At 40.1% G+C, this 26253-nt stretch overlaps 1 protein-coding gene across 3 annotated transcripts in view; it reads left to right on the forward strand.

Annotated features, from left to right (window-relative positions):
* The window catches only part of LOC135252617 (phenylalanine--tRNA ligase, mitochondrial-like), a 109069-nt gene that overhangs the window by 49795 nt on the left and 33021 nt on the right, over positions 1-26253 (forward strand). For all 3 annotated transcript variants that reach the window (XM_064330897.1, XM_064330896.1, XM_064330899.1), the window contains exons 5-6: positions 11212-11372; positions 18411-18562. In XM_064330897.1, coding sequence (XP_064186967.1) covers positions 11212-11372; positions 18411-18562 — 313 coding nt within the window. The remainder of the gene's footprint in view (positions 1-11211; positions 11373-18410; positions 18563-26253) is intronic.

Genomic DNA, 26253 nt, shown 5'->3' on the forward strand with positions numbered 1-26253 from the left:
CTGTGGGTGCTTGGTGACTCATTTTCTGATATGCATAGTGGTTTAACTAGTGCAAAAGCATGGCAGTCCTTCCGTGGATTTCCCTTGAGTTGTGTATTTAAATGACATTATAAGGGTAACTACATGGATCAAAGTAGCCAGGAAATGTGTGTAAGTGTGGTGCAAAGCTGATATGACTCAGCCACTGCATTAGTGCCATGGGGAGTTGGGATAACTGTTCTATAAGTAACAATGCAGTTATGACCAAATGTAGCGGTATTATGGTTATTATGGTTAGATAAAAATAATATAAAACCAATTAGTAATAAATGGATTGTAAAATATCCAACATTAAGATCTGAGTGTAGACTTAACTGGATTTCATACTTGCTGTTTTTATTTATTAATTTCTTTTTTAGTTTGTTCAACATAAAAGCCATTGAAAGGCAGTGGAAAGGTCATGGGATTTGAGCTCAAGTTAAATAAAAAGAGAGTACCCGCACAGTGCTATTATGCCGCTAAATTATTCATTATATGCAATCCTCAAGCAGCGGCTACGTCCTGACCATTCAGTCTTTGTGAGAAGAGCCCAATGTCTAATGACTTTGAGTCTGGATGAGTTCTGATAATGAAAAAGGAACCAATGAGTCCTCAGAGCTGAGTGTCTCTCCCAGTCCAAGGCCAATGTTTAGAGTGTTTGCTACGGAAAACAATCTTTGTTGTTCCAGCAGCGCCACCAAATTAGTAAAGGGGCCCCCGGGGCAAAAAGGCTCTTCTACAGTAGCAATGAGTTTATAAATCATGATTAAGGTCTTTGCTAAAACTTTGCTGCAGGCTGGGATTTAATCAAATTCAGCTCCTCTTGCTTCATTATTTGTAATTTGTGATTATTAATTTTTTTATGTACTTTGGTCCTTAAAGTGGGAGAAGGATTTGCTATTTTTGTCCACCCTGTGTTTCAGTTCATAATTCAGAAATTAGAAATGAGTGTCCCTGCAATAAACAGAATAAACAGAGATGATGAACTGATGATGAGATAGCCAAGAATTAATTACAGAAGATGAAATGCATGCAAATCGAATGCAAATGGACTGAATGGCGTAGAGGGACAGAAATTTGTTTCAAATGATATTTTACAAATACAGATTTTTAATTAATACGCCTAATTAGTTTAATTTAATTGGCAATCTGGCAATTACGTAGCTGCCACACCCACCCCAAGTGTGAATATAAGTCCAAAATAAACACACTGCCGTAAATCTAAAGGCAGTGTCACTGTTTTCTACAGAAGTATCTGATAGAAAACGGAGGGAGGATCAATATGTGACAGGGTAGGACAGTCTGCTATTGAGTAGGAATAGGAATAGATGAGAATGTGGTGATTTGACAATAAACATTGCTCAAGTCTAGAGCCCCTCACAGCTTCACAGTGTCAGTTGCTGAAGTTTTGTATATTGTGGTAAATTGCTGACGTGCCTGCAATGAGGTGTTTTTTTTTTGGTTTAGTGAAGTTGAAATCTAGTTAAAAATGTCAAGAAAATAAAATATGATTATATAGCTGTGTAGGAGAAAGTATCAGACAAACTGAAAGGGCAACCATTACCCCGTTCATCAAACTATCAATATTACTGCTTGCTGAGGAATCATTCTCTTTTATTACACATTTCCACCTTTTTACACTTTTTAGAAGTTCAGGATCTATTTGTGTGCAAACCAAGACGGATCAGAAGTTGACTTCCTCCTGACTACGGGTGAAGTAGCTTTTGAAAGTTTCTCGACTCTGTTAAGGCTTGTCGCCTTGGGACAGAAGCCGAGGTCGATGTCCGAGAATGAGCTCCCAACCAATAAAGACGGGCCGCGGAACCTTCCGCAAGCGGGAAGGTCAAAATCCTTAAAAGGGCGCGTACATCGCCCTGTTTCTCTCGCTCGTTAAAATCGGGAGGCGTAGCGTAGCGTCTCTCCGTACCTCAGTGAGGAGGCTCCCGCGTCCGATTGTGACCTCTGCGTTTGTGCCCATCGCAACAGCACGGGGAGAGTGGGGTTACGCACAGCGCGCTGAGGCCCCTCCCCCCCGCCAGCCGAGCGCCCGGAGACGTGAGGCGCGGACACGCGCTCAGTCTTCACCGCGCTGATGCGTCAAATTAATTGCGATGTAATGGCCTGCCGTGTAATATATCCGTCTGAGGTCGCTGTACTGTGGGACGCTGGGTAGATTGCAGAGAGGAATATAGTGGGGGTTTTCAAATAATTATCTTTGCCATTATTCTATTACAGAGCTTATTACTAAAATTATGCAGCCACTAATTGGACTGGTTGTAGCTGAGAGGTTCATGTGGAATCAAGCTGACAATTATACAGCACATATTTCTGCAGAAGAGGTACTGCAGAGTGTAAGATAGAGGCATGGTAATCAGAATTCACTCTGTTGCATAACTGCTTTACCACAGTTGCAGAATATTATAATACTCATATTATGAGAAAACATTTTTCCAGTTCCAGTTATTAGTAAGTTCCATTTGTAATCTTTAGTTCAATATTCATTCATTTTGCCTGTCATCGTTGAATTCACAATAACTAAAACTGATTTTGAGTAATGAATCATCTGATAAATTAAGATGCTATAAGACTGCATTGTATTAAACTCGCTTCATAGTGTGCTGAACTTAAAACATGTTTGTTGGCATCTATGTTTCCAAATTAATGATTTATTAAAATATTTGTCATTTTGTTACCTTTTTCAGTGGTAATGGTAAACTGGTCTGCTCCTTGTTTTTCATACCTTGTAGATTGACCGGCAGAGGTCAAGAGTTTCAGATTGTGCTTTTTGCATGTGGTAAGATCATATTTCCATATACATCCATTCTCAGGGTCCCCACAACTTGAGCAGTATTTTCCCATATGAAGGGGAGTTCCTTCTTTTGTACATGGTAACAGTAAGCTAGTTATACATTAAGTTCAGACACCACAATATATTCACATTTTGTGTGCAAAGGCTAGTTATGCACAGAAGTCAGATTCACTTCCCCAGCTGTTCTGAGGCGGATCCTCATTAAATTGATAAAGTGTGTTTCATTTTTACAGTAATAGCAATTGTGATTGCGTTCTGCAGGAGTTGATTTGGTTCAGTCTGCCACTGCTTGTTTCTGCATAATTGTAATCATGCACAAATGGCATAAGGAACAAGTGCACAAGGTTCATTACTATTCATTTGCAATCTGCTAGAACACTATTCTTCAAAATGAGAAATGTGTATGACAGTTGGTTCAGAGCAGAGCCACTGGTTTGTTTTCCAAACTAAATTTGTCCCTCTCAATTGATTTCACTGCCTTCTCATTTCCCAATTTCTTTGTGTTGCAATTGCATACCACTTCAAGCTTTTCTGTCCTTGTGCATTACATTACAGGAATTTAGCAGACACTCTTATCCACTCTTATCCTCTTTAGGATACAAGTCCAACTCCTTACCCATTATACGCTGCATTACCATTAGATTCACCTCTGCAATCATTCCTTCTCCACCATTTGAAAAGGATACGTTATAAAAGTAAGTTCTTAATAACACATTTACTCCCAGTCCTTCGAATTCAACATGCTTCTGAGCACTGGCTGTCTTTTAAACACATGAGTACAGATTGAATTTTGAAGAACAGATGCTGCACGGGCCATCTACCTCTGTCCAATCAGATGTGCAACAAAATGCGAAGTCTCACCCTTATGCTACAGCAGCTGCTCATTGCAGTTAATAATATTGCACCAGATAGAATGCGGGGGCCAGTTTTAATAAAGCAATGCTCTTATTTATTCACATAAACGTAACTGTGGCAGCATGCTTAAAGATTACTGAAATCAAATATTGCCTGCAGGCAGGGCAATGTTTAAACTGCGGATGAATAAGGAAACCTGTCATTATAAAATGACTATGCAAAACTGCCAACTATACATTTTAAAGCTAGAAATGTTTCAATGATCAAGTTATAAAGATGGACTGTGTGTGTGTGTGTGTGTGTGTGTCTGTCTATATGCTTTCATGAGTATAGAGGCTATAATTGCTGTCTGGGGCAAGGTCCTTCTTATGGAATGTTTTATATCTTAGGGGGATTTGGCTACGAAGGGCATGGCATGGTGGCTAAAACCAAATTGATTCAACCGCAGTCAGACTAGCTGTTCTGATGGGATTCCATCCTATTCCTGAAACGATATCACAAGTCCCCTGAACAGTGAAATATGACTTGCTGCAGGCCTCAGTCCAATTTAGAACGTAAAACGATATTTTATCTTGTATGCACAATCGTACACTGGTGTTGTTTGCCAGCTTGCTCCCTACAAACCGGCTTTCCCATTGCCCTGTCTCTCAAAGTTTTACTCGCTGTGGGTTTGATATTTATATTTAAACAATAAACGTGTCTGTGGCTGAGCTTCTCTCAATTCCTGCTTCTAGACCTCTATTGATCTAGTGCTATGAGGTCTGTGAAGACAACAAACATAAATGATTCAGAGAAAATAAATGCCTCAGGAAAGAAATTTCAAGAAAATTAAATTATGCTTATACAGACTTCACCGGCTGGTTTTGAAAACAGGAATATAAAAATAGTCCTACATATATATTTGATCACCGTGACTCCCCTGGTCACCGGAAATAAAAGTAATGTCTTTCACTTTCTCTTTCCTCTGGCTCTGTAGAGTTTACTTACATTTTTGTAAATAACAGAAAAGTAAATAGAATTTTTTCTTTTTTTTTTTGTAAATTCAAAATGATATCTTCTTTCCCTGTTGCCTATTCATGATTTGTGTTGCATATGGAGCTGTATCATATAAGTTGGAATCAATATTTTCGCACAATCAATATCAGTCAATCAATATTAATGATGCTTAGCTTCCGATATGTATTTCCTGAAATTTCTGAGCCATCTGCAGTAGCAGTGTCAGTAATAATTGCCGGTGTTTGTAGTCTCCTGGCCATTAAAAATATATGTGCCCATGTGAGGGGTCTGTTTGTGTTTGTTTTTACATTGCTCATTGAAGTTGGCTGGTGTCTGATCTCCAAATGTCATTATCATTTATTAATAATACATTCAGAATTGATGTGTACTTATGCAGCCTACCTCCAGACAAAACCTTCTGATTACTGTCATCCCTATGAAATACAATATTGATTTTTGAAATGGAGTACAGAATATTTGTGGCTCTAATAAAGAGAACGTATGTGCATTTGGTGTCCGACTTGAGGGTTGTTCCCTTTTCCAACACTTTCTAGTGTTAATGTAAGGTGCAGTTTATTCATTTATTATTTTGACAAACTGAGAAATGCATTCTGGGAGGCTCAGAGCTGTGATGCTGGAGCAAAGCAAATATCGTGCCAGCCGTGGAAAGAATATTCTCTTAGGAGGACAGTGAAGTATCTTGTCTACGTATTTAATGATCTTTCTGTGAATGCTGAAATGGCAAGAAAATGCTGCGATCAGAAGATTGTAATTGGGCCTTCCTTTTCTCATATGCCTCTGCACCATAGTATAAAATAAATATGAACAGAGGACTGATGTGAATATACATACATGCAGTGTTAAGTGTTTGGTAGCAATCTGGACCTCGCAAATGAATTGCTCGTTAATGATTTTCAATGTGACTTGTGAGGAAATTGATTTAAAAATCTGGAGTGTGTGTTTATGAGTGCGGATGTGTCTGCGTGCCGGCTTGCGTATGTGCGCGTGAGCATCACGTGACACTGTGAGAAGGACACCATTCCCACACTGCGGAGCTTTGACACGGGCCATGCGTCAGTTTTGTCTTCTCTCGCCCAAGCCTTCCCCCGCTGCGATTGGTCATGCGTTGCATTAGAGGTGATTGCAAGTGCGTTGTTGAAAGTGTGTTGTCCTCTGTTCAAAAGCAGATCTCGCCCTTTCAATGCGCACCACGCAGTGAGTCGCAGCCTCTGCTGCCTCGGTTTTAAAAAAAGACACTGCAGTGGCAGGAAGTGTGACTCGGGCTTTCTTCACAGACAGGGTGGCGAGAGAGTGTAAGAGAAATAAATTGAGAGTGGGAGTGAGAGAGAGGGTGTGGGGGAAGGGGTGGAAATGAACAGAAACGAAGGAGAGAGGAAAGTAAAGGGGAGGGGAGTGTGAGAAAATGATAGAGTGTATTAATAGTAATGGAATCCAGCTGGGAAACTGAGGGTTGCCAGGGCCTGCCAAGCGCTGCGAAAGCTGCTGATGTCATCGCAAGGTGAATACCATCGGAAGGAGGATCCGCTGCCTCACACCCCTGCCCTCTGTGTCTGCAGTCATTGGCTGGGAGGAGAGGATGACATCACAAAGGTGGATTGGGGACCCTTTATGATGAACTCATGCTCCAGCTGAGGTCACCAGTGCAAGCTGTGTTTTGCGCATCATTTTGGCTAACAGCATTGGCACTATGTTTCCCTGGCTCTGTGAATGACTGAATCAATTTATTATATGACACTTCGTTGTAAACTGGTTGACATTAAAAGATTCATCAAAATTCAATACAATAGAGATAAAAGAGTAATAAAGCATAAAACATAGTGAAATATAGTTTTTTTTAAAGAAAGAAAGAAAAAGAATCCATGACATCCATAAAATCCAGTAATTTATTAAAAGTCATCTTAAACAAATATGATTTCAGCTGCTTCTAAAGATGTGAAGTGATCATTCAAATCTCTGGTAGGCTGTTCCATAGCTTTAGGCCATAAAAACGAAAGGCTGCCACTTTACTGCTGAGATGTTGAGCAGGTCATTGCTACATAATCTTAGAGCTCTACTGGGAACCTATTTGGATGAACAGCAGGAATGTATTTTTTGGGTTAAACTATTTAGTGCTTTAAAATATGTGAAACAACCTTAAAATCAATTTGAAGAGACAATGTAGTGTCGTAAGGGTAGGGGAGATGGGAGCTCTCGTTTGTGTCCTGATTAATATTATGGTAGCCACATTCTGAACAAGCTGCAGTGTACTGTATCTACAGCCTTTGTTGAAAGGCCAGTGAGAAGAGCTTTGCAGTAATCAGCTCAGAATCTGGTGGTGACAGAAAAGGTACTGTATAACTGACATTATTCCTCGAATGAAAAGGGGCTGTTTTAGTTACCATAGCAGGTGTGGTGTAGATACTGTGGGCCAGATGTACTAAGCCTTTTGTGACTAGTTCAGGCAGCGGATATGACACATTCTGCCCCAGAAACATTGAATATACGTACGAGTCATTGCAAACTGTGCTTCTCTTCTTAAATGCATGAGGATCGCACAAATAATGAGCAGAGATGTAAGTGTGGCTGAGTATGTATTCCGTTGAATTGATTAAAGTTCATTTAACAAGGGTTGACTTTTTCATGAAATTCCCCAGCCTCTCAAGAGCAGGCATAAATCAAGGTGCAAGCAAGACTGAGACATAGCTATAGGCAGAATCTTTGCAACAAGACTCACACCATTTCAACTCCCTGAGCAAGAAATCATCAATGGTACAGATCATTGATGTTATTTATTAATGAGCAGTTGCAACTAGTAAATAAAATAAATAAATGCATCGATAGGCTGGTGCATTTAATAACTTTTGTCCATCACAGACAGCATGCTTTTTGCCTTTAACAGAAGATTGTTCGAAACAGAGCATACAGAGAATTCCAAAATTGTATTACTAAAATAATAAAAGACAGGGTTATTGTGTGTTAGTTTTTATTTCTTTGAAGTTAGATTTGATACATGCTGTAGCCTACATTGCCAGGCTTGAGTCTTTGATGTAGCGCCTGTTGTCACTTGTTACCATAGCTCCAGGAGGTGTGCTCAGCATCAGCACTGTTGACAAGAGCCGTCAAACATTTCATTGCTACAACTGACTCCAGGCTGCATTATATTTACCATCCAAAACTGCCGAAACATCGTAGAAAGCACTATAAACAGGGAAATTCATGGAACTGTCAAAAAAAGAGACAAAAATCATGGAATCTGTGACACCTGCACTTCTGTGACAAACACCCAGCCATATAAATAGTCTAGGAGAAATGAAAGATAACCTAGAACCTCCAATACAATGTTCCCATTCTATCCTGGCAATAGTCAATTTGCTGATTGTGTAATTAGTTGTACTCTTATTAAATAAGCCTTAAAATTGCAGACTGTGAGCACACCAATGTACCCTCGTCAGGCTGCAATCTGTAAGTTTATTGTATGTAAATCTATTCTTGTGAGTCTAAAATTATCCCTTGGTTAGTCTTTTTATGTCTTCTACATTTAGTCTACAAAAATTGGGTTCTCCTATCCCTAGGTTCTTTACTTTTGGGTTACAATCTAGAACAGGGCTGCCCAACCCTGGAGATCTACCTTCCTGTTGGTTTTCATTTCAACCCTAATTTAACACACCTGATTCAGCTAATTAGCAGCTCAATGAGATCTCTGGCTGTTATATGAGGTGTGCTTTGTTAAGGTTGGTGTGAAAACCTACAGGACAGTAGATTTTCAGGAACAGGGCTTGGCGGCCTGCTCTAGAGCAAGAGATCTTTGAGGCCTATAAGACAAACTCTTCTGTCTTTTCCCCATTAAGCTTTAGGAAGTTTTTATACATCTACGTTATGGTGTCTGACAGGTAGGTTAACTTTCTGTCTTAGATGCTCAGGAGGTCTTAAAGGCCCATTGGCACAGGTGTCTCCTGTTCAGTTTGAAGAATAATACATTTTTAGGACAAGCAGAACAAAGCAGGTTTGAGCCATCTGTGATGCTCTGGCTAAAATCTGTGAACACTTTTAATAGCTTATTACTGACACAGCTGTATGAATATTTTTCATGCTAGCTTATTTTTTTATATTAGGACTGATTTTGGCACGGCATGGACTGAATATTACGATGAAAATGTAAATGTCCTATTTGAAGGGCATGCTATTGTTATGAGCTAACTCTGAATAATCATGTTTTCATTTAGATTGAATGGACTGGACACACCCACACACACATTATGGCAACTGGAGGCCTAAAATGAGTTTTAACAGCCAGGCTTGAAACTTGTTCCGTGCAATCGGCTGTTCCAATGTACATAAAGTAGTAAAAAAGTAGTACATAAAAATTACTGGTTAGCATTGTAGATACTTTTCATTGCGCTAATTTATAATTTCTTTGTACATCCAACAAAACACTTCTTTTTTAAATTATGGCAAAGTTTTGTTCAGTACATACAGTATTACACAACCATCCTTTTAGCCCATGATCAATAGAATGACAGATTCAGTGAGATAAAGAGGACATTCATTCTCTTGCAAGAGGAAGACAACGGTTGATTTCCACTTTAAGATGATTTCCCATTCTCTGCTTTCCTTATAAATATAATTATAATTAGTTAATATAATTATTAACTAAGCCACCTTGTTGGTGAAACATGGTGAACCCTTTTTGTCAGGTAAAAATAAATGAACAAATTGGAGCTACTGTGGTCCTTCCCCTTCGCTGGGCTGCATTAACCACAGGCTACTGCAGTGTGTTACATGTATGGATTGTTAAATTAAAAACTAATTATTAACTGTTACTGGTGTTTATTTGCTTGGTCTTCCAACAGCAGGGGCTCACAGTTTTATGGAAAGTTATGTGTTTATACACTTGCGGCTGTGTAGAATGGCTATAATAGATCAAATTTATTTCAAATTAAATGAAAAATGTATCTTTCAACTATGAGTCTCAGAATTGCATCAAGGTCATCATAATCACCCAAATTAGTATATTTTGGTCACATATTTTACACTTTGTCATATTTTTTCCAAGGTAGTGAATGCTTTGAGCTTGACTGATCTTCCGATGTGAAGGCAGGAAGAAAGTTTTGGCTTATTCGTGTATTTTGCTTAGTCCGCCCAAGAGCTGTTCTGTGTGCTTTTGACCCTGTGTTCTCCTCTCATTATCATATAAAGCAGATTTCTTCCACATTCAAAGTGTGCGCTCTCAGAAGCCTGTCTGCATCACTTCCATTCAGCCTCAGGTCATGGTGTTAAAAACAAATCATAATCATAATCATTATGCAGATAATGATGACTCTGCAAAGTTTCAGACCTCCTGCTTTACTGTTTTTTTTTTTTTTTTCCAATTTCCTCTTGCTGTCACTTTATATCCACTTTCATATTATGCAGGTGCAGGAATTTGGTCCTCACAGAATACGAATTATCATTTCAGTGGATTTTTGAGCCCTCACTGATGGTCACTGTACAACAAAGTGGCCAATGGTATGAATCTTCTATTCATGTATAAGAGGCTTCCTTTTTATATTTTTTAAATTTAAGCATTTATAGATATCCACTTTCCAGTGGCATTATGCTTTCTTTGTTATGGCAGAGAGAAATGCCTGAATGTTATGCTTGACAAAACTTTACAGTTTTTCAGCAAGTACCTTTCATAGTTGTGGATTCAGTGTGATAAGTATGTTTTGTACTTGAGGTAATCTGTATTCTGTGAGGAAAGAGTCCTATACAGGCTTGAAGAGTCTGTGTACGATAACTGGAACGTCAGATTCTCCACAATACCGTGGTCCTTGCACTTGTTTCCTGTCTTACAAATCACCCCCTGACCAGGCTGCCCCCCCCCCCTCTCAGTTTTTGTGAAAATGTTCATGTAGCTGCATGTAGCTGTCAGTAGAAAACATATTCGAGTGCTGACACTGCATGTGGCTCCCTGTGCTGCGTACATCTCAGGACAGCCGCCCCTCAAGAATTTCAATGAAAAACGAGCCCCAGCGGAAATGGGTTGCTCTGAAGTGCACAGCTTCTGAAGTGCACTCCTACATTTGTGAGAAAACAGAACTTGTTGGGTGTGTTTGTGCACATGGTATTATTCCATCTGAAGATTACAATGTGTTGGGTGCTCCTGATTTGAATATTCCAACTAGGGCCCTGATTTCCTAAGATGTGAATAACTTTTTAGCGTATTTAACACAACCGATAATGATGAAAACGAACACCATGACAGATCACTGGTCATGTTATTGGTTTTGCTTGTACTAAAAGGTTTTGCACATGCTAAATGTCTTAGTAAATCAGGCCCTAGGTGTGTTCTACTCAAGCCTAATGCCAAATAAGTTGAGCTTGCACAGTACTCTATCTGCATTTAATATTTTTCCAGTTTAAATATTTGGGATTTTTGTTTAAATTCATTTCAAAAACATCTTCAGTCTTGTGGCTTTAGATTATGACTATGCTCATGAACAGCTAGTGTAACCTCTCCTGGTGTTCTTACCAGTGTGCACTGTGCTTTGCAGCTGGGGCAGAGAACAAGATGGGCTGGGCATTTGGGCTGGGCCTGGAGAGGCTGGCCATGGTTCTGTATGGGATCCCAGATATCCGGTTGTTCTGGAGTGAGGACGAGCGCTTCCTGAAGCAGTTCTGCCTGCCCCACATCGATGACACCGTCACCTTCCAGGTACCCACACTCTCCGTGCTTGACACTGCAGATTCTCCAGACTAACCAGATGGTCAGCTATGTTTTTAACATTGAAAGTTCTGTCTCTTTACCATTGACATTGCAGGTTGATACGTTGTATGAATATTCACAAGGGGTGTGACAAGGACAGCTTCACTGTAATGGATGTTCTGTCCTTGGACACACCTCTTCATGAATATTCAAAGTGTTTAAGTGTAACATAGCAACAAAAAGCCCTGTTAGCAGCCTAGGATGGAAGAAGAGAAGATGCTGCGTATCTGGTTACTTTTGGCACTGGGGCCCCACAGGGTGATAGCTTTTTGTTCTGACGATAATTGCAAAATCTGAATTGTAAGAAGCTATTAATTGTTTTTAATTAGATGTTTTTCATGTCAATTAAGATCTATCCTCTTAATATCACGTCAGAAATACTATACTGTAGTTGTGCAAGCAGTACAAAGTAAATGTTTCATACTTGCAACCAGGATTAGTCGATGTGTCAGATCAAGGAATACTTTCATTTTCTGTAATGTGCTGCACGACAAACGATTCCTTTGCAGAGCGATTGCATTTTTTATTTGATTAAATCAAAGACTGACAGATGAAATCAGTGGGATCCAAAATGCTGATCATGTGGGCATCTGCTTTCTAACACTAAACTAAAAATGTGTAAAATGAATAGTCCAAAAATTAAGCAAATTACTGCGAATTGAGCCTGCACTGTGCTGGAATCAAATAAAAATATGTAAGAACTTAAACTCATATCTATGCCAACCTTTGATTTGATCCTAAAAATGGCTGTAACTAAGCCAACATACTGTATATGATAGCTTTGTTTTAGGGAATATATGGAGACAATGAAGTCAGTGAGCCCTACTCTTCCTACTGTTAGTGAAACTGTATACAAGGAAGTGTATGGCCAGGGTACAGTAAAACAAAGTGTATAGAGCATGGTGCTTGCACAGGACACAATCTAATATCAAGGTTATCCTCTCATGAATTTTTGACTTAGATCCAAAATATAAACTTTTTTATGCTTTTCTACTGTTTCTACCCTATGTGGAATGCTTAGTCATGCTCACACTGCAGTGCGTATGGTGTGCAGGCCAGTCAAGTTCTTCCACACCGATCTCGACAAAACCATTTCTATATGAACCACCCCCTCCCCGCCCAAGGGCTTTGTCATGCTGAAACAAGAAAGGGCCTTCCCCAAACTGTTGAGCCAAAGTTGGAAGCCCAGAATCGTCTCAAATGGCATTGCATTAAGATTTGCCTTCACTGGAACTAAGGGGCCTAGCCCAAACCATGAAAAACAGCCCCAGACCAAGGGGTGCCCAGATACTTTTGGTCATATAATGCATGTCCAGATTTTTTCAGCTGTTTAACACATGACCCATTTTGACTACCCAAATGATTAATCAATTAATTTATTAATTACTGGTTATTTTAATTAATAAGCAATGCACTGCTCTTGCCACTGTAAGAATGTTCTTACCACTGTAGGACTGTGTCTGAAATGTATTGGTGCAGTGGCGCATGGCGGAGGATTACCCTGCCTTGTATTCGCTCCTGTCAATGTGCCGATTAGACATGCGGGTGGCGTGTCTGCAGCCTGTGCTGCCGGGTGCTTGCCCCCTCCTCGGATGATGGATGCGGGAGGTAAACTGCTGAGATGTGCGGCTGCCTCACCCCCCTCCCCACCTCCCCCCAGCCCACCCCGCTTCTCGGCACATTACAGCTTATTTAAACCCATCATCTCTTCCCGTGTCTTCGTCTCGCCCTTGTTCTTTTTCTTCTGCCCATCATCTCTTCAGTCTTGCAGAAGATCCCTTTCACCGCCTCGTCTTCAAGGGGGAAAAAAAAGGATCGAGCGTCAATCACCCTCCCTTTCCCTCCTCCTCTTCCCTCTGCGGCGGGTCGGATCGGCGCTTGTTTTACTAATCACCTCAGCCAAGCGGAGGGAGAGCAGCTATTATTATGCCCCTCATATTCATTTTAATGCGTTTTCCTCAGCTCCTGTTTATCAGAGTATAAATATCCGCCACGCCCGCCGCTCGGCCCCACCGCGGCCCACAATCCCATGGTCTCGGAAAGACTCGTACTCTGTACCAGTCACTACTTGTGTACAGAGTGCACTAAAATATTATAAGAAAGGTAAAAAAAAAAGACAAAGACAGTCATGGTAAAAATATGGCACTGTAAATGGCACAGTAAGAAAGGGGAACTCACAGTAGTTAAGATCCTGTAGGCGTTCTGCTGCCAGGGTGGCCAGACAGCCTCTTTGTTACCGCAGGGGATCATGAATTAGATCAGGCTTTGATCAAGGTTTACAAGGGAATCTCTACTCCCCTGCTACCAACCCCTCCCCCGCATTTTGCATTTGGAGTCAGTCTCACCACTCATGCCTACGCAATAAACCTTGATGGAACGTCAAGGACAAGCCTGTCTCCGTCCCGGAAGACACTGGAAACTTTTGTTCTGATCATTGTCCGGCTCACTTTTTCCACGATTGTCATCCTCAGCAGCTCTGTATTTGGTTTTAGGAAGTGATTATTTGTCTTTCGACAGGATTGTTCAAATATAACTCCTTGTAGCCTAGGGGTTTTGAAAGAATGTAGCAAGGGGAGATTGTTGCAAAGGAGCTTTCGTTCACATTACAAGTTGATATTATAGGTGGTGACCAAGAAGTGGAAACACAGCACTGGTTTCCATTGGTTAACTGTCTGAATTTTGTATATGTTAAAATGCATTTAATTCTTTCCCTTAATCAGAGTAGTGCATTATGGGGTTGGATGAAAATAGCCCTGGTAACACTATTCCATAATGAGAATATTAGGATATGGAGCGTCCGGAGACCGAATAGATGTGCCAAGAGCCACTGTACACCACAGTATCATTACATGGCTTCCTGAGAGATTTGAAAGGATTATTTCCTTTTTTTGTAACGTGATTTTGTGATGTACAAATGTTGTATTCAAGTCCAAGGCTCAACTCCTGACATATAGGTTCACCCTTTTGGGAGAGCCGTGTTATATGTTGTCATTTATATGCTGGGAGGAAGTAATGAAAACAAAACCCCATAACTGTATGGCAGCGATCTTGTTGCAGTAAGTCAGTGAGTTATCACCCACCGGTCCCGCAGTTCCCATCATTCCTCAGCCCCTAACCCTCCTCCCCACCTTCAATTTACCATGGCTGGCGGGAACAGCTGTCCTCATTGCGTTGCCTCTCGTGTCCTTGTTTTCGTTATTTAGTTCCCTCTCCACCACTCCCCGTGTAATCTTGCGGTCCCCGTCCAGGGGCGGAGCTCCCGTGGAGGAACGGCTCGCATCCCCCTGGCTCCTACCCCCACTCGGTCCTTAATGAAGTGTGACTGGGGTCAGTGCTCTGGACTGCCCCTATGTTTGTGCCGTACCCCGAATAAAAGAACAAGACTGGTGGCAGGTTTCAGCGGGCTCCCCAGGGAAATGATGTGATTGAAAGGTGTGTGCTGCTTCTTTTGAGGGGAAGGGGTATGGGGATGGGGTGGGTGGGGGAATTGAGTAGCGGAAAGAAACAACTAATTAACAGAATCAGCTTGGCCTAAAATTACGCTTATTCATTATTACTGACTCCAAAGCCTGTCAAGTGATTTGTGTTTCTTTTCTTAATTGCATGTCTCAGGTGGGCTACAAAAATAGTCTGTTGGAACATAGTTTTAACTGAAATGAGATATTTTGGAAATCTACTTGCATTAATTTTGGAAGCAATCGTATCATCTTCTCAAAAACTTTTTTGGTAACCTCAGAATAACGGCCTTTGGAAAATCCCATTGTTCAGTTGGCGTGTTCCTTATTTGCTCTCTGTTGCCATGATAGATTGTACATCTGGAGCTCATGATCAGCAGTGAGAGGCTCAGAGCTCCTGGGGTCCTGCACTGTGAATTATCTGCCTCCCAGGGTTTGCTGGCCTCCGGTTGCGGAACGCCCTTGACTCCACCTGCACACCAAGGCTGACCGGGGCTGGCTTCTTCCAAGCCTGTTACATTGCTCTCCCTAAAAAACATAAATCGAGATTAGAACTGTGGCATGGAACTATTGAAGTATAAGGAGTATGGACTATAAGGTTGGCCCTAAGACCTCAGTCTGCTATAGCTGGGTTCACCCAGCCTGGGGCTTGTTTTACAGGCCTGCAGCTGGGTACTATTGGAGCCTTTCACAAGAATGTTACATGCAGTGATCAAAATGATCAAGTATACAGCTGAGATAAATAACAGACATTTTCACCGTTCATGTCCATTTAGGTAATTGTTTATAACTTTATTTCCTTATGCAATTTTGATATTCAAATTATATCAGAATGTCCAAAACATACTTTAAGGAAAAGTCTTGAAGGGGGAGCCATATGTATTTCCTGACCACTGGTTCTGTCAAATTGACCGCTGTGGTGTTTTTAGTGTAAAATATTTTTTAACTAGGCTACTGTATCTACCTTGAAAAGGCCATATTTTCACATTAATGTTAGCTGGACCTATAGTACATCTACTGACATTCCAACAGTTCTATCGTGTATACACTAACCCATTAAAAACACTTACCATAATCAATTAAAAAATATGGCCAACATTTCATTTCATTTATTTGTTATTCATGGTAAAGGAAAATTAACTGAACCCACACCTATATGTTTCTTTGAGCTCCAACATATGTGTATTTGCATGTATGTATGTGTACGCATGTCTCTCACTAGATTTAATTATCTTATGGTTAATACATTTATGAGCATTATTATATTATCAGTTACTTATAGCATACACACTTAGCATATGGTAAAAAAGAAATGACAAAAAATGTTTTCAATGTTAGTAGATGATTGTATGTGTGTAACTTGGCTTTTTTTTACGCTGAACATGTTTTTTGTTCAGATATACTGTTACTTTATTTTTGTGAAAAGTGCTCTCACTAAAAAATAATATTAAGACATTGCAATAATACAAAAAAACAAAAGATGCTGTCATACTTTTTCTTTATCACAATATGGCATTATGGGACTGGGGGAAAGGCATTGGTAACAGTGTTCCATAATCAAAATATTGCATTATAGTTTGTGAAGATGGATTTGCCAATAGAAACTGTCCACTACTATTGCACGGCTTCCTTAGAGATTGAAAAATAGGCATTTCATTTTTCATACCTTGTACTAATGTTGCCTTCAACTCCTTGGCACCACTGGTGATGTATAGATCCACCCTTTTGAGAGAGCCTTGCTATATGTTGCCCTTTACGTGCTGGGAGAAAACAATGGGGGAAAAAAGAAGCTCAATAACAGAATGGCTCTGGTCTTGCATCTGTGGTGGCCAGATTTTATGGCTTAAGGAGCATCTTTCACCTTACATGGGTGGAGTCCTGTTGGCAGTGGAATTACCAAGGAGATGTTGTTCATCTCACCAATGAACGTCTTTGGATTGGCAGACTAATTAATAAAGACAACATGGCCATCTGTGACAGCTGTTGCTGGATGGACTCCTCGTGAAGTTAGGAGAGTCTACTCCACCTGTTCTGCAAATGGGGGAAGAGATGTTGGCACCAAGGGAGCAATTAGAATAGTGTCTGAAGACAAGTCACCCAGCATGCTCTCTATATTTTAAATTACCTCCTACTGTGAAGACTCCAGCGCTTCAGGTGCACCCCAAAAGAACACTTTCTGCAGTGGACTGCTACATTTTACTCTGGCTTGAGTGATGCATTCTAAAACAGCCTACACTGTCCCAACTTCCATTAGTCGATGTCAAATGAAACTAAACCAATCAATGATTTAGACTTCCTCCATTCTTTAGTTCTGTGGGCCGGTATGTTGTCACTTGACTTGGGCCACATGGACTGTACAATATCATTAGGGGTTTTCACACCTTGGGGGGCAGAGGGTAGAGGTGGGGGTGGTTTGGGGGTGTATCATTTAGGGTAGTTGATCCTACATCTGGAAAATTGTCAGAAAGATTAGAAATCTGAAGCAAACAACAGCATATAGAGACCCACTAGGAGTGCACTGCCCTGAATTGCTGGTATCGATCTGTTGGTCCCTCAGGGACTGTTCCTTGGAAGTTAAGAAGTGCCACTCAGCGAAACTTGAAATGGTTCTGGGAGTGGTTTAGTTTAATGTCACTTGATTCTTATTTGGTTTGGTTAAGCATAAGATAATGATATTTGTTAAAGGTACTGTCGCTTCATGACTTTTTCCAATTTTACATTTTATTGTGAACATCATTTGACGACTAAGGAATTATTCAATTCTGTCCCTTCTGCTTTGGTTTTCAGAAATAAAGATGTCATTGTCACAAAACTAAAGAAGTGAAAGGACCAGAACATTGTATCCCACTGCACTAAGCACCGGCAGCAAAAAACTGAATCACTCCTTTTAATGGTCCAAATAACTTTCCAGCAAAACTGCAAAAATTAATGTTGTGATCTAATGGCATACAGGCAGGTCTTTTGTGGTGTGTGGCCCTTTCCTGTTAATTATTCTACCCAATAATGTATTTTTATTTGAATGCCATGGTTTTATTTCTTAAGCCTTTTGCTTCTCTTTAGGTTTTTTTTTTTGGCCCATGTAATTAACAGACTGTCAGGGCCTGAACTTCAGTAAAAATTGGGTAGGAAAAAGTATGTCACAGAATGTAATCTCCAGGCAGAGTTCTAACGGTTAGTGCTTTTCACACTAGTGAAGTAAAATAAATCAGAGCCAGATTCAGAAAAGTAAAATTAGTTTTCCATTAACAAACAGACTGATTTGACCTCTACTGTAGTTTTTGTTTTATTTGTATAGTTCATAGATTCAGCCCAATGTTTTCATGTATAGTAATGTCCTCTAATTGTCCATTCTGTTTTGACCGAAAGACCTCATTATCAAATTTGTGTAGTCAAATTGTTTTTAACAAAAAAAAATACATTTGTTTACTTATCTTTCTTTGTTCTGTTCTTGCTATTCTTCATCACTTTTTTCTTCTTCTTCAATCTTCTTCTTGGCTCTCTCTTCCTCACTCAATCTCTGTCCCCTCTCCAGCAACTGAGCAAATACCCTCCCTTGATAAATGACATATCCTTCTGGCTTCCGGCTGAAGGCTACACGGAGAATGACTTCTATGACCTTGTGAGGACTATTGCCGGGGACCTGGTGGAGAAAGTGTCCCTTGTTGACCAGTTTGCTCATCCAAAGTAAGGGGCCAATTGTGCCATTTGCTTCTCCTTTCCTAGTGAATTCAGAGGGTCTAGAATAATATTGTGATTGATAATTAAAGCATTCAATTGCAGATAATTAATGCAACGCATTGGCATTGGGTGTCTAAGAATGTTCTATGTACTTGTGTCACTCTGATATGTAAGTCAGTTGTGGAACCAAAACTATATCATGTATTACCTATTGCTATATAGCTGTCAAAGTTAGGGAGAGAGAGGTCAATTACTGTTCAAGTCATCAGTCAATGATGGAAACAATTTACTACTGTACTACTACAGTTCTCAGCCATTATAGTATTCTAATATCAGTGGAGTGACATTTATGGAGGGTAAAAGAGAATGATGCATCTGCTTGTATGACACTGAAGAATGAATATTTTGCAGCAGTTCATGGTGCAACTTGTGATTTCAATGGCAGCTAATGCTGATACATCAAGGTGGGTCAGCCATTACTCAACGGCAAAAGACAACTCTTGTTTCTACACACTTGAACTACAGTAAAGTAAATGCAGAAAATTTTCAGGTTTCTTAATTCCTGCCCAGCACACACGCACACGTGCACACACACACAACAGGCAGGTCTTCTTCATCAATATAATCCTTGGCCTGACAAGAGAACACAAAATGGCTGCCCAGAGTGACATATTCATTATATGGCTTGGGATAGGTTAGACACAACAAAGGTGGGATTGGATTCATTGCAAAGAGGAGGAAATAAAACTGTTCTTCCCCAGTTAGATGTTTAATGGGTCACTTTGGAACTCTGAGTAAAGGAGAAGAATGTCCTTGTTTTGCCAAATGATAGAAGAAACTTGACTTTCACAGAGTCAGCAGCCAGGTCAAAGTAAACTATTTATTCAGTAATTCCTTTGATCTATTCAAGCAACTGGTGGAGTTTTATCTCTTTCTGCGAATGAATTAGCTCTAAAGGTCAACATGTCTGCTAAATATTTCAGACTTCAGCCCTACTGTTTCGCACAAGGGAAGCTTGGATCATTTGTTTTTTGGTACATTATCTGTTCTATAATCTTTCTTTCTTTCTGGATGTTCTTTCGGAATAATGTTATTGGTATAGCTGTGTAAAAGTAGATTATCTGTATTGTGGAATTTACATTTGTTACTATACAGAACCAATAGTTTTTTCAGTTAACTACACTTGATTGATTATAAATGCTCCTCGGTGTGTTGGTGATTTAACATTTTTATATTCTTGAGAGTAACATTGATGTTCTCCATTTCTGTAAGCCGTTCTGGATGAGAACATCTCCTAAGTGATTGCAGTGTTATATGGAAACATAGTCTGAACTATCTTAACAGAAAATGATGTTGACTGCGACTGGAAAGAGGCAAATTAGCTGGAAAGAAATACACTTTTCATTTGCCCCTTTCGATGGTGTTTTTAAGTATTGATGTCCTGGAAAGGTCATGATTAGATTACAGAGACATCTAAGTTCACAGTCTGAATGGTAGAATGATAGTGTTTAGATTACATACCAACATAGCCCTTATCACAGTGTGACGATAAATACAAAAGTCAATATACTAGCATACAACAGTGCAGTAGCCTTGGATTTCCAATGAGTCATACTCTCACGGTGGCATTTCATCCACGACGTTGGCTGATCTAAGCATGGGATTTTTTTATTGAATGTCATAGACAAAAACAATTAGTTTAGTATCAGTACAATTAAAACAGCACATTTAGTACAACCTTCAAGGACTTGAAGTGAAGTTTTGGAACAGTTTTGCAAAAGATTAAAGTTTTATAAGCCACAAGAGAAAACTGTTCAAGAGACAGCAGTCACACACTTGTTACCATTATAGATTCAGATAATATAAAACGCGAAACAGTAAAAACAGTGTGACAACGTGAAAGCAATGCTGCAAGTATGCTATGGTACGTTAAGAGCCTCTGGGGGCATGCCTGTTGTTCATACAAAAATAAATAACACGTTAGCACACTCCAGTTTATTTACAGTCACCAGCTGAGGAGCCAGGCTCCCCTGTCATATCCCAGCCCTGAAGTTCCGTGGCGCAGGTATTTTTTTTTCCCTGTGTCCTTTGCGTTCGCCCTCTGTGCCGTGCGCGTTGATATATCATTGTTAAAGATGTGTAAAGGGTGCCGGCGGGAACAGTGCGGGGGGGCGGGGGGGAGCCTTCTCCACCCGGGCCCTCGCTCTAAATTAAGTACAATCATAAAAAAAGATTCTGCAGTGCATAAAAGCCACAAGCATTAAACTTTGTCCTTGCTCTTAATCTTTTTTTAAATAGATCTCCTTTCCTCCCCCTCCGTTAATGACAGACATTAAAACTGCAATGTTACGATGCGGCAATTATCAAAATTATAGGAAATTTTAGGAGTTTCCTGGAACAAATGACCCCTCCGCTGCCTTTTTTTGCCGCAGTAAGGTCTTGGAGCAGCAAAACACTGCATAATCCTTGGTGTTCTGGAGGTGTGGTGCAGCAGCATTGATTGTCTGGCTTTAAAGAAGCCACTGTTAAAACAGAGCCAAGTGTAGCGTGCGTTATATTTTCTTGGACAGTCCAACCTTCCCTGTCAGGTAGCCTTTTATTAGTTAATTAAATTGTACTCTAATCTAATCTTTCTCTCTCTCTCTCTCTCTCTCTCTCTCTCCCCTACCCCTCTCTCTCTCCATCTCTCTCTCTCCTCTCTCACACTCTCTGTATCAAGAGACTGGCAAGAGAACATTCTTTTGAGAACATATGAGAAAACTAAGTGAATCTTGTAGTGAAACTACTGAATATTCACTGGTTCAACAGCAAACAGTATAATCTCTTGGGTCTCAGTGGAAATGTCTTAATAGGTGTGTGTGTGTGTGTGTGTGTATGTGTGCCTGCCTGCGGGCGTGTGTGCATGCGTGCATGTGTGTGAGTGTGTGTGCGTGCATGTGTGCTATGAAAGGTTGATGGAGAACCTTTAGAACAGGTTTTCTGACTGGTCATCCATATCCCTACAGCCCCACCCCTGAATTGAAGTGCAAACAGCACCATCCACAATTATCTGATTAATCTTTAATCTCCCTGTACCTAGAAACAAAGCATGTGTGGGAATGTCCCTGGGTTAACAATCTAGATGAATTATTCAGCAGCCAGAATCCCTCGTAACATGAGTCCACCCAGTACATTAATGCAGCAGGTTGTGTGTTCAAATCCCTTTGGGGGATGGCTGTACTGAAGAAATGCCTGTTCAGGATCCATGTTTGTATGTCTAATGCATGTGCAGACTACAATGCAGAATGAACACCTCTGAATAGAAATATCAGCAGTGAAGAACATGTGTCATTTGTGAATTGACCTTACTCATTTTCAGCAGCTCCTCTAGAGGATTGGAAATATTATGATACAACTGCTTTAAAACGTTTCCTTGTCTGAATTAAAGGCAAAACAGGAATATCTCTTCTCCTGAATTTATTTCCACCCAGACAGGACAGGAATTGCAGTTATTCAGACACTAAATGTTGATTTCCATGCTATGCTTATGGATGAATTGTCGAAACACTGAAGGTTATTTGTCTATATTCTCTCTTTATGAACGTTTTCTTGAATTACTGTACTGAATAAACCCATTTTTACCAAAATAGAGAAGGGCATGATAGTATGCAAACGAGAAATGATGTACCAATGGTGAGTGTAAAAAGAGATTGTCTGAGATTTAAATAAGCCTTTCTGCATGGCATTATGTAGTCATTGTCACAGTTATCTTAAAGTTATCCTCATTCTCCTACGCACACTCCACCTTGATATCTCTGTCAATTATCAGCTTTACTGTGTGAAGAACAACCAGTTCCCTAAATTAAGTATATGATGTTTAGAGACAAAGAACAGCAGCCACATCTAAATTTCAAATACAAAATTATACTCACTCAACAAAGCATTTTACCTTGGATTCTGGATCAAATCAAAACCATGGCGAACAACATTTCAATTGTAGATGTTGAAACAATTCTGTATTTACTGAGTTTCCCAATAAAAAAACTCACCATAGATTATGTTACAAAGCAGCGGACCATAGATAGTGTTGGGTAGGCATATTAAAACTGTCATGGCCACTGACAAAAAAGGCAAAGAGCAGTGGGACAGGTATAACGCGCCCTGTAGGTGATGCATGTGAAGTAATGGAACAGTTACACACAGCTGTACATGCTACTGTTGTTGTTAATGCTGTTTCAAACATACACCAGAATCTCACTGCTACTTGGGGCTGCATGATATGGATCAACTTTTTATATTTCAGTATCTTTATTAAACATTATGTAGCAGTATGACTTCATAGAACAAATGTTTGAGTGGAGAAATTTTGCTATTATATATTATATGGTTTTATCAAAGTAGGAAGATCTAAAGATCTGAAGTAGAATACTAAATTACTTGTTGTTTTAACATGATTATGAAGAGAAAATGAAACAATTGTCAGATTTTTTATTGAATGCATTCATTGCAGCAAAATGAATATAAATGGTTTTAATTTCCTCTTTTTGTAGGCCAATATTGTTTTTGGATTTTTTTGGTTTCATAGTGATGATAACACCTGAAATGTCAGGGTTGACAGAAGTCATTGCATGTTTAAGTGATGGACTGAATGTTTTGGACATGTTCCCTCATTTTGTCGACACAACCTTGGCTCCACTTGCACAGTTTGGCTGAAATATCCCCCAAATGACCAAAGAAGAGCCCTTAATCTGTAATTTTGGCAGCAATTCCTCCTCTTGCACTTATTTTGGAACAAATGCAAATTCAAGCTAACAGAGAAATTTACCTGTCTCCTGTGGCCAATTATCTGTACATGTCGATAAAATGCTTGTGATTGTGCTTTTTGTTAAAGTAATTTACAGTGCATGGATCCTTAGTGTAAACAATGCAAGCTTGTTGTATTATTCAGATATTGCACATGTCCACTGTTATTAAAGTTATAAATACTGACATTTTTGCAGAGCTCTGGAAATCATTAGGCTATACACATACTGTACACACGCTATCAAACACAAAACATTTTCATAGCTTTAGCAGTCAAAAGATCATTTTTTAAAAAGGCTTTACCAAAATGAGCTTGCAAAGAAATCTTCAAAAGTTTTGATCTTACCTTTACTTATTCTAATGAACCTATTATATCCGAATATGAAATAAAATTAATAATGATGATAAATCTTGCAATAGACCTAGCTATGACATGTCCAAATTAGTTATATCTCTTTCATAGAGAGAGAGGCACACCTTTCTAATGATATGCATGACATACTTGACAATCTCATAACTCTGTTGCTAGAGATCAAGGAATAATGTCATAGCAGACAACCCTTTCATTTGAGGGCTTTAAAAATGTGGATGTTTTTATTTCTGCATGAACAAAATAATTTTGCTTGACAGCACTCTTGTTTCATGCTTAGCATGTGATTTTAAAATGTTATACAGTTGCTTTATTTTGGATTCAATAGCAAATTCGATCCAAGTATTTCAAAATCCAATGCAAATCTGCATTTAGTTGACTATAATACTTTCAGAAGTAATCATCAGAGATTTAAAGGTAGTGGCAAAATGACAGTTAAACCAGCCTGATTTAGTGCTGGCTGGAGCCATTGTGCCATCATGCATTGCAAGATACAGTACAGACCAATGGAATTGCTGACTTGTGAAAGACTGGCATTAAACTTTACCTGACTCTTCTGATTCATTCTCTCCTTTGTCACTTCAAGTGATTTCAATGCTTAGTGCTTCAGTTGAGTCCATTTAGAGTCTCCAAGGATTTGTTTGGTAATGTCACAGCTCATCATGGTGTATCCTGACAATGAATGAGAGATCTCATGAGGCTCTTATTAAAGATTCTTTTTGGCATCATTTTGTGAAATAAAGCATATGAAAAAAAAACAAACTTGCATCCTGACGAGGGTGTTCACCAGTTGGAATCGGCAGCTGTATCATGTTGTTGTGTTACCGTTATACCACATGAACCTGCACAGGGCACAGTGTAGCCAAACCACTTGTACTCTTCAGATATTCTTACCAAAGAGCCAAAGACCAACACTACTACATATGCTGCAGTGTGATCTTGGGGCCTCTTACGCAGTGGTAAACCAAGAAAACAGTCTGACGTCAACCCACCATACTCCTGTTGAACAAACATTGTCTAAAGCTGTCTATTTAAGTCATTAAATAAACCCTGCAAAATCTAGGCCTGCCATTAAAAGTATAGATATCGAAATGAGTCGTTACAAAAAACAATATTGGCTCACACAAATTAAACAAGCTCTATTCCAAAGCAATGTTATCTAGTATTTCCTAAAGTATTTCATGTAACTTGGCCCTGTTTTTTCATCTTACGATCTGAAGAGAATGTGGTCATTCAAATTTTGTTGCACATGAAACATTTAAAAATCTGCTAGTGAGTGCTTGTTTACTCGAGTAAACAGTCCCACCCCTGCTAAGAACCTTCCCATTTCTACCCCCTCACAGAGGGCAGCAGGATGAGGGTTTATTTTATGTCTCTGTGGATTTGGCTTGTATTATTTAGCAGCACACCCTGCTCCAATTTTCCTATTGACTTCTAAAGTGACCACACCCCCTTCTTCTTTTGGACCTCATGAATTATTTATTGCCATCACATGTCAAGTTGGGGGGGGGGGATAGTGGTTGAATGAGAGACAAGAAAAAAAGGATGGTCACAGTTTCAGAACTGCTTTAAGTGTTTGAGAAAAGTGGAGCGAAACAGGAAGCAGGAGATGATATGGTTGGCTGTTCTCCTTGATGGGAGCTGGAGAGAGTCAGACTCGTTAAATGTTGGCCCATGTTGTCAAGCCCCTTCTGGGACTTGAGACAGACGAGACGAGCGTGCAGGCTAATGCATGCTGCTCACCCTGGACTACACTTGAAGAGGCAATTGAGGAAGGGGAAAAGAGAGAGTAGAGATCTATGGATCTATTTGATGAGACCAATGAGGGAATCCGTTAAAGGCTTGTGAAGCTATGTTTATTGGAATACGATATACCATTATATTACAATACCAAATTGTTCAGCGTTAGCACTTCCTATAGTTTTAGAAAAAAGTATAGATGTTGTACTGTGATAAATGACTGGCATGTTCTGCACCCTTCACTTGCCAGTGAAAAATAATCTCACCATTGTATGAATATAAATGGGGACGCTGTGATCTGATGTATCTCTCCATCTGTCTGTTTTTCTCTCTATCTCTGTCCACCTCAGCATATCATTTTTGCTTACGTTTGCTTGTGTCAGCTTGTGCCTGTCCCCTTCGCATGCGTTTTAATGGGCCCAGCTCCGTGGCATTAGCGTGCTGAATTAAACATGATCAGCTGCTGCAGATTTATTGTCGCTGCCACCCGGGCCGGGAGCTGCTGGTAATCTCCCCGTAATTGAGGACGGGGGAAGCGGCGCGGTCTGCACAGCTGGCATCGCCCAAGGCCCCAGGAAGGACCGCGGTGCCCTGTTTGTGCGGTGTGCAGGGACTGTCGTTGTCGGGGCCACGGAAGAAATCAAGGTCCCCAGAGCCAGGCGTACTGTACCGTCGAGCCGACCGGCCCATTAATCAGGCTGCACTCTGGCACCCAAACGCTACTGCTTCAGTAGAGAAGCGAGTTACCCTTAGTTTCCAGAAAGGGGGTGTTTGAGGCTTAAGCAGGGGGCGAAGCGCAGGATTA

Source organism: Anguilla rostrata, chromosome 4 (genome assembly GCF_018555375.3).
Source record: "Anguilla rostrata isolate EN2019 chromosome 4, ASM1855537v3, whole genome shotgun sequence".
Classification (NCBI taxonomy): Eukaryota; Metazoa; Chordata; class Actinopteri; order Anguilliformes; family Anguillidae; genus Anguilla; species Anguilla rostrata.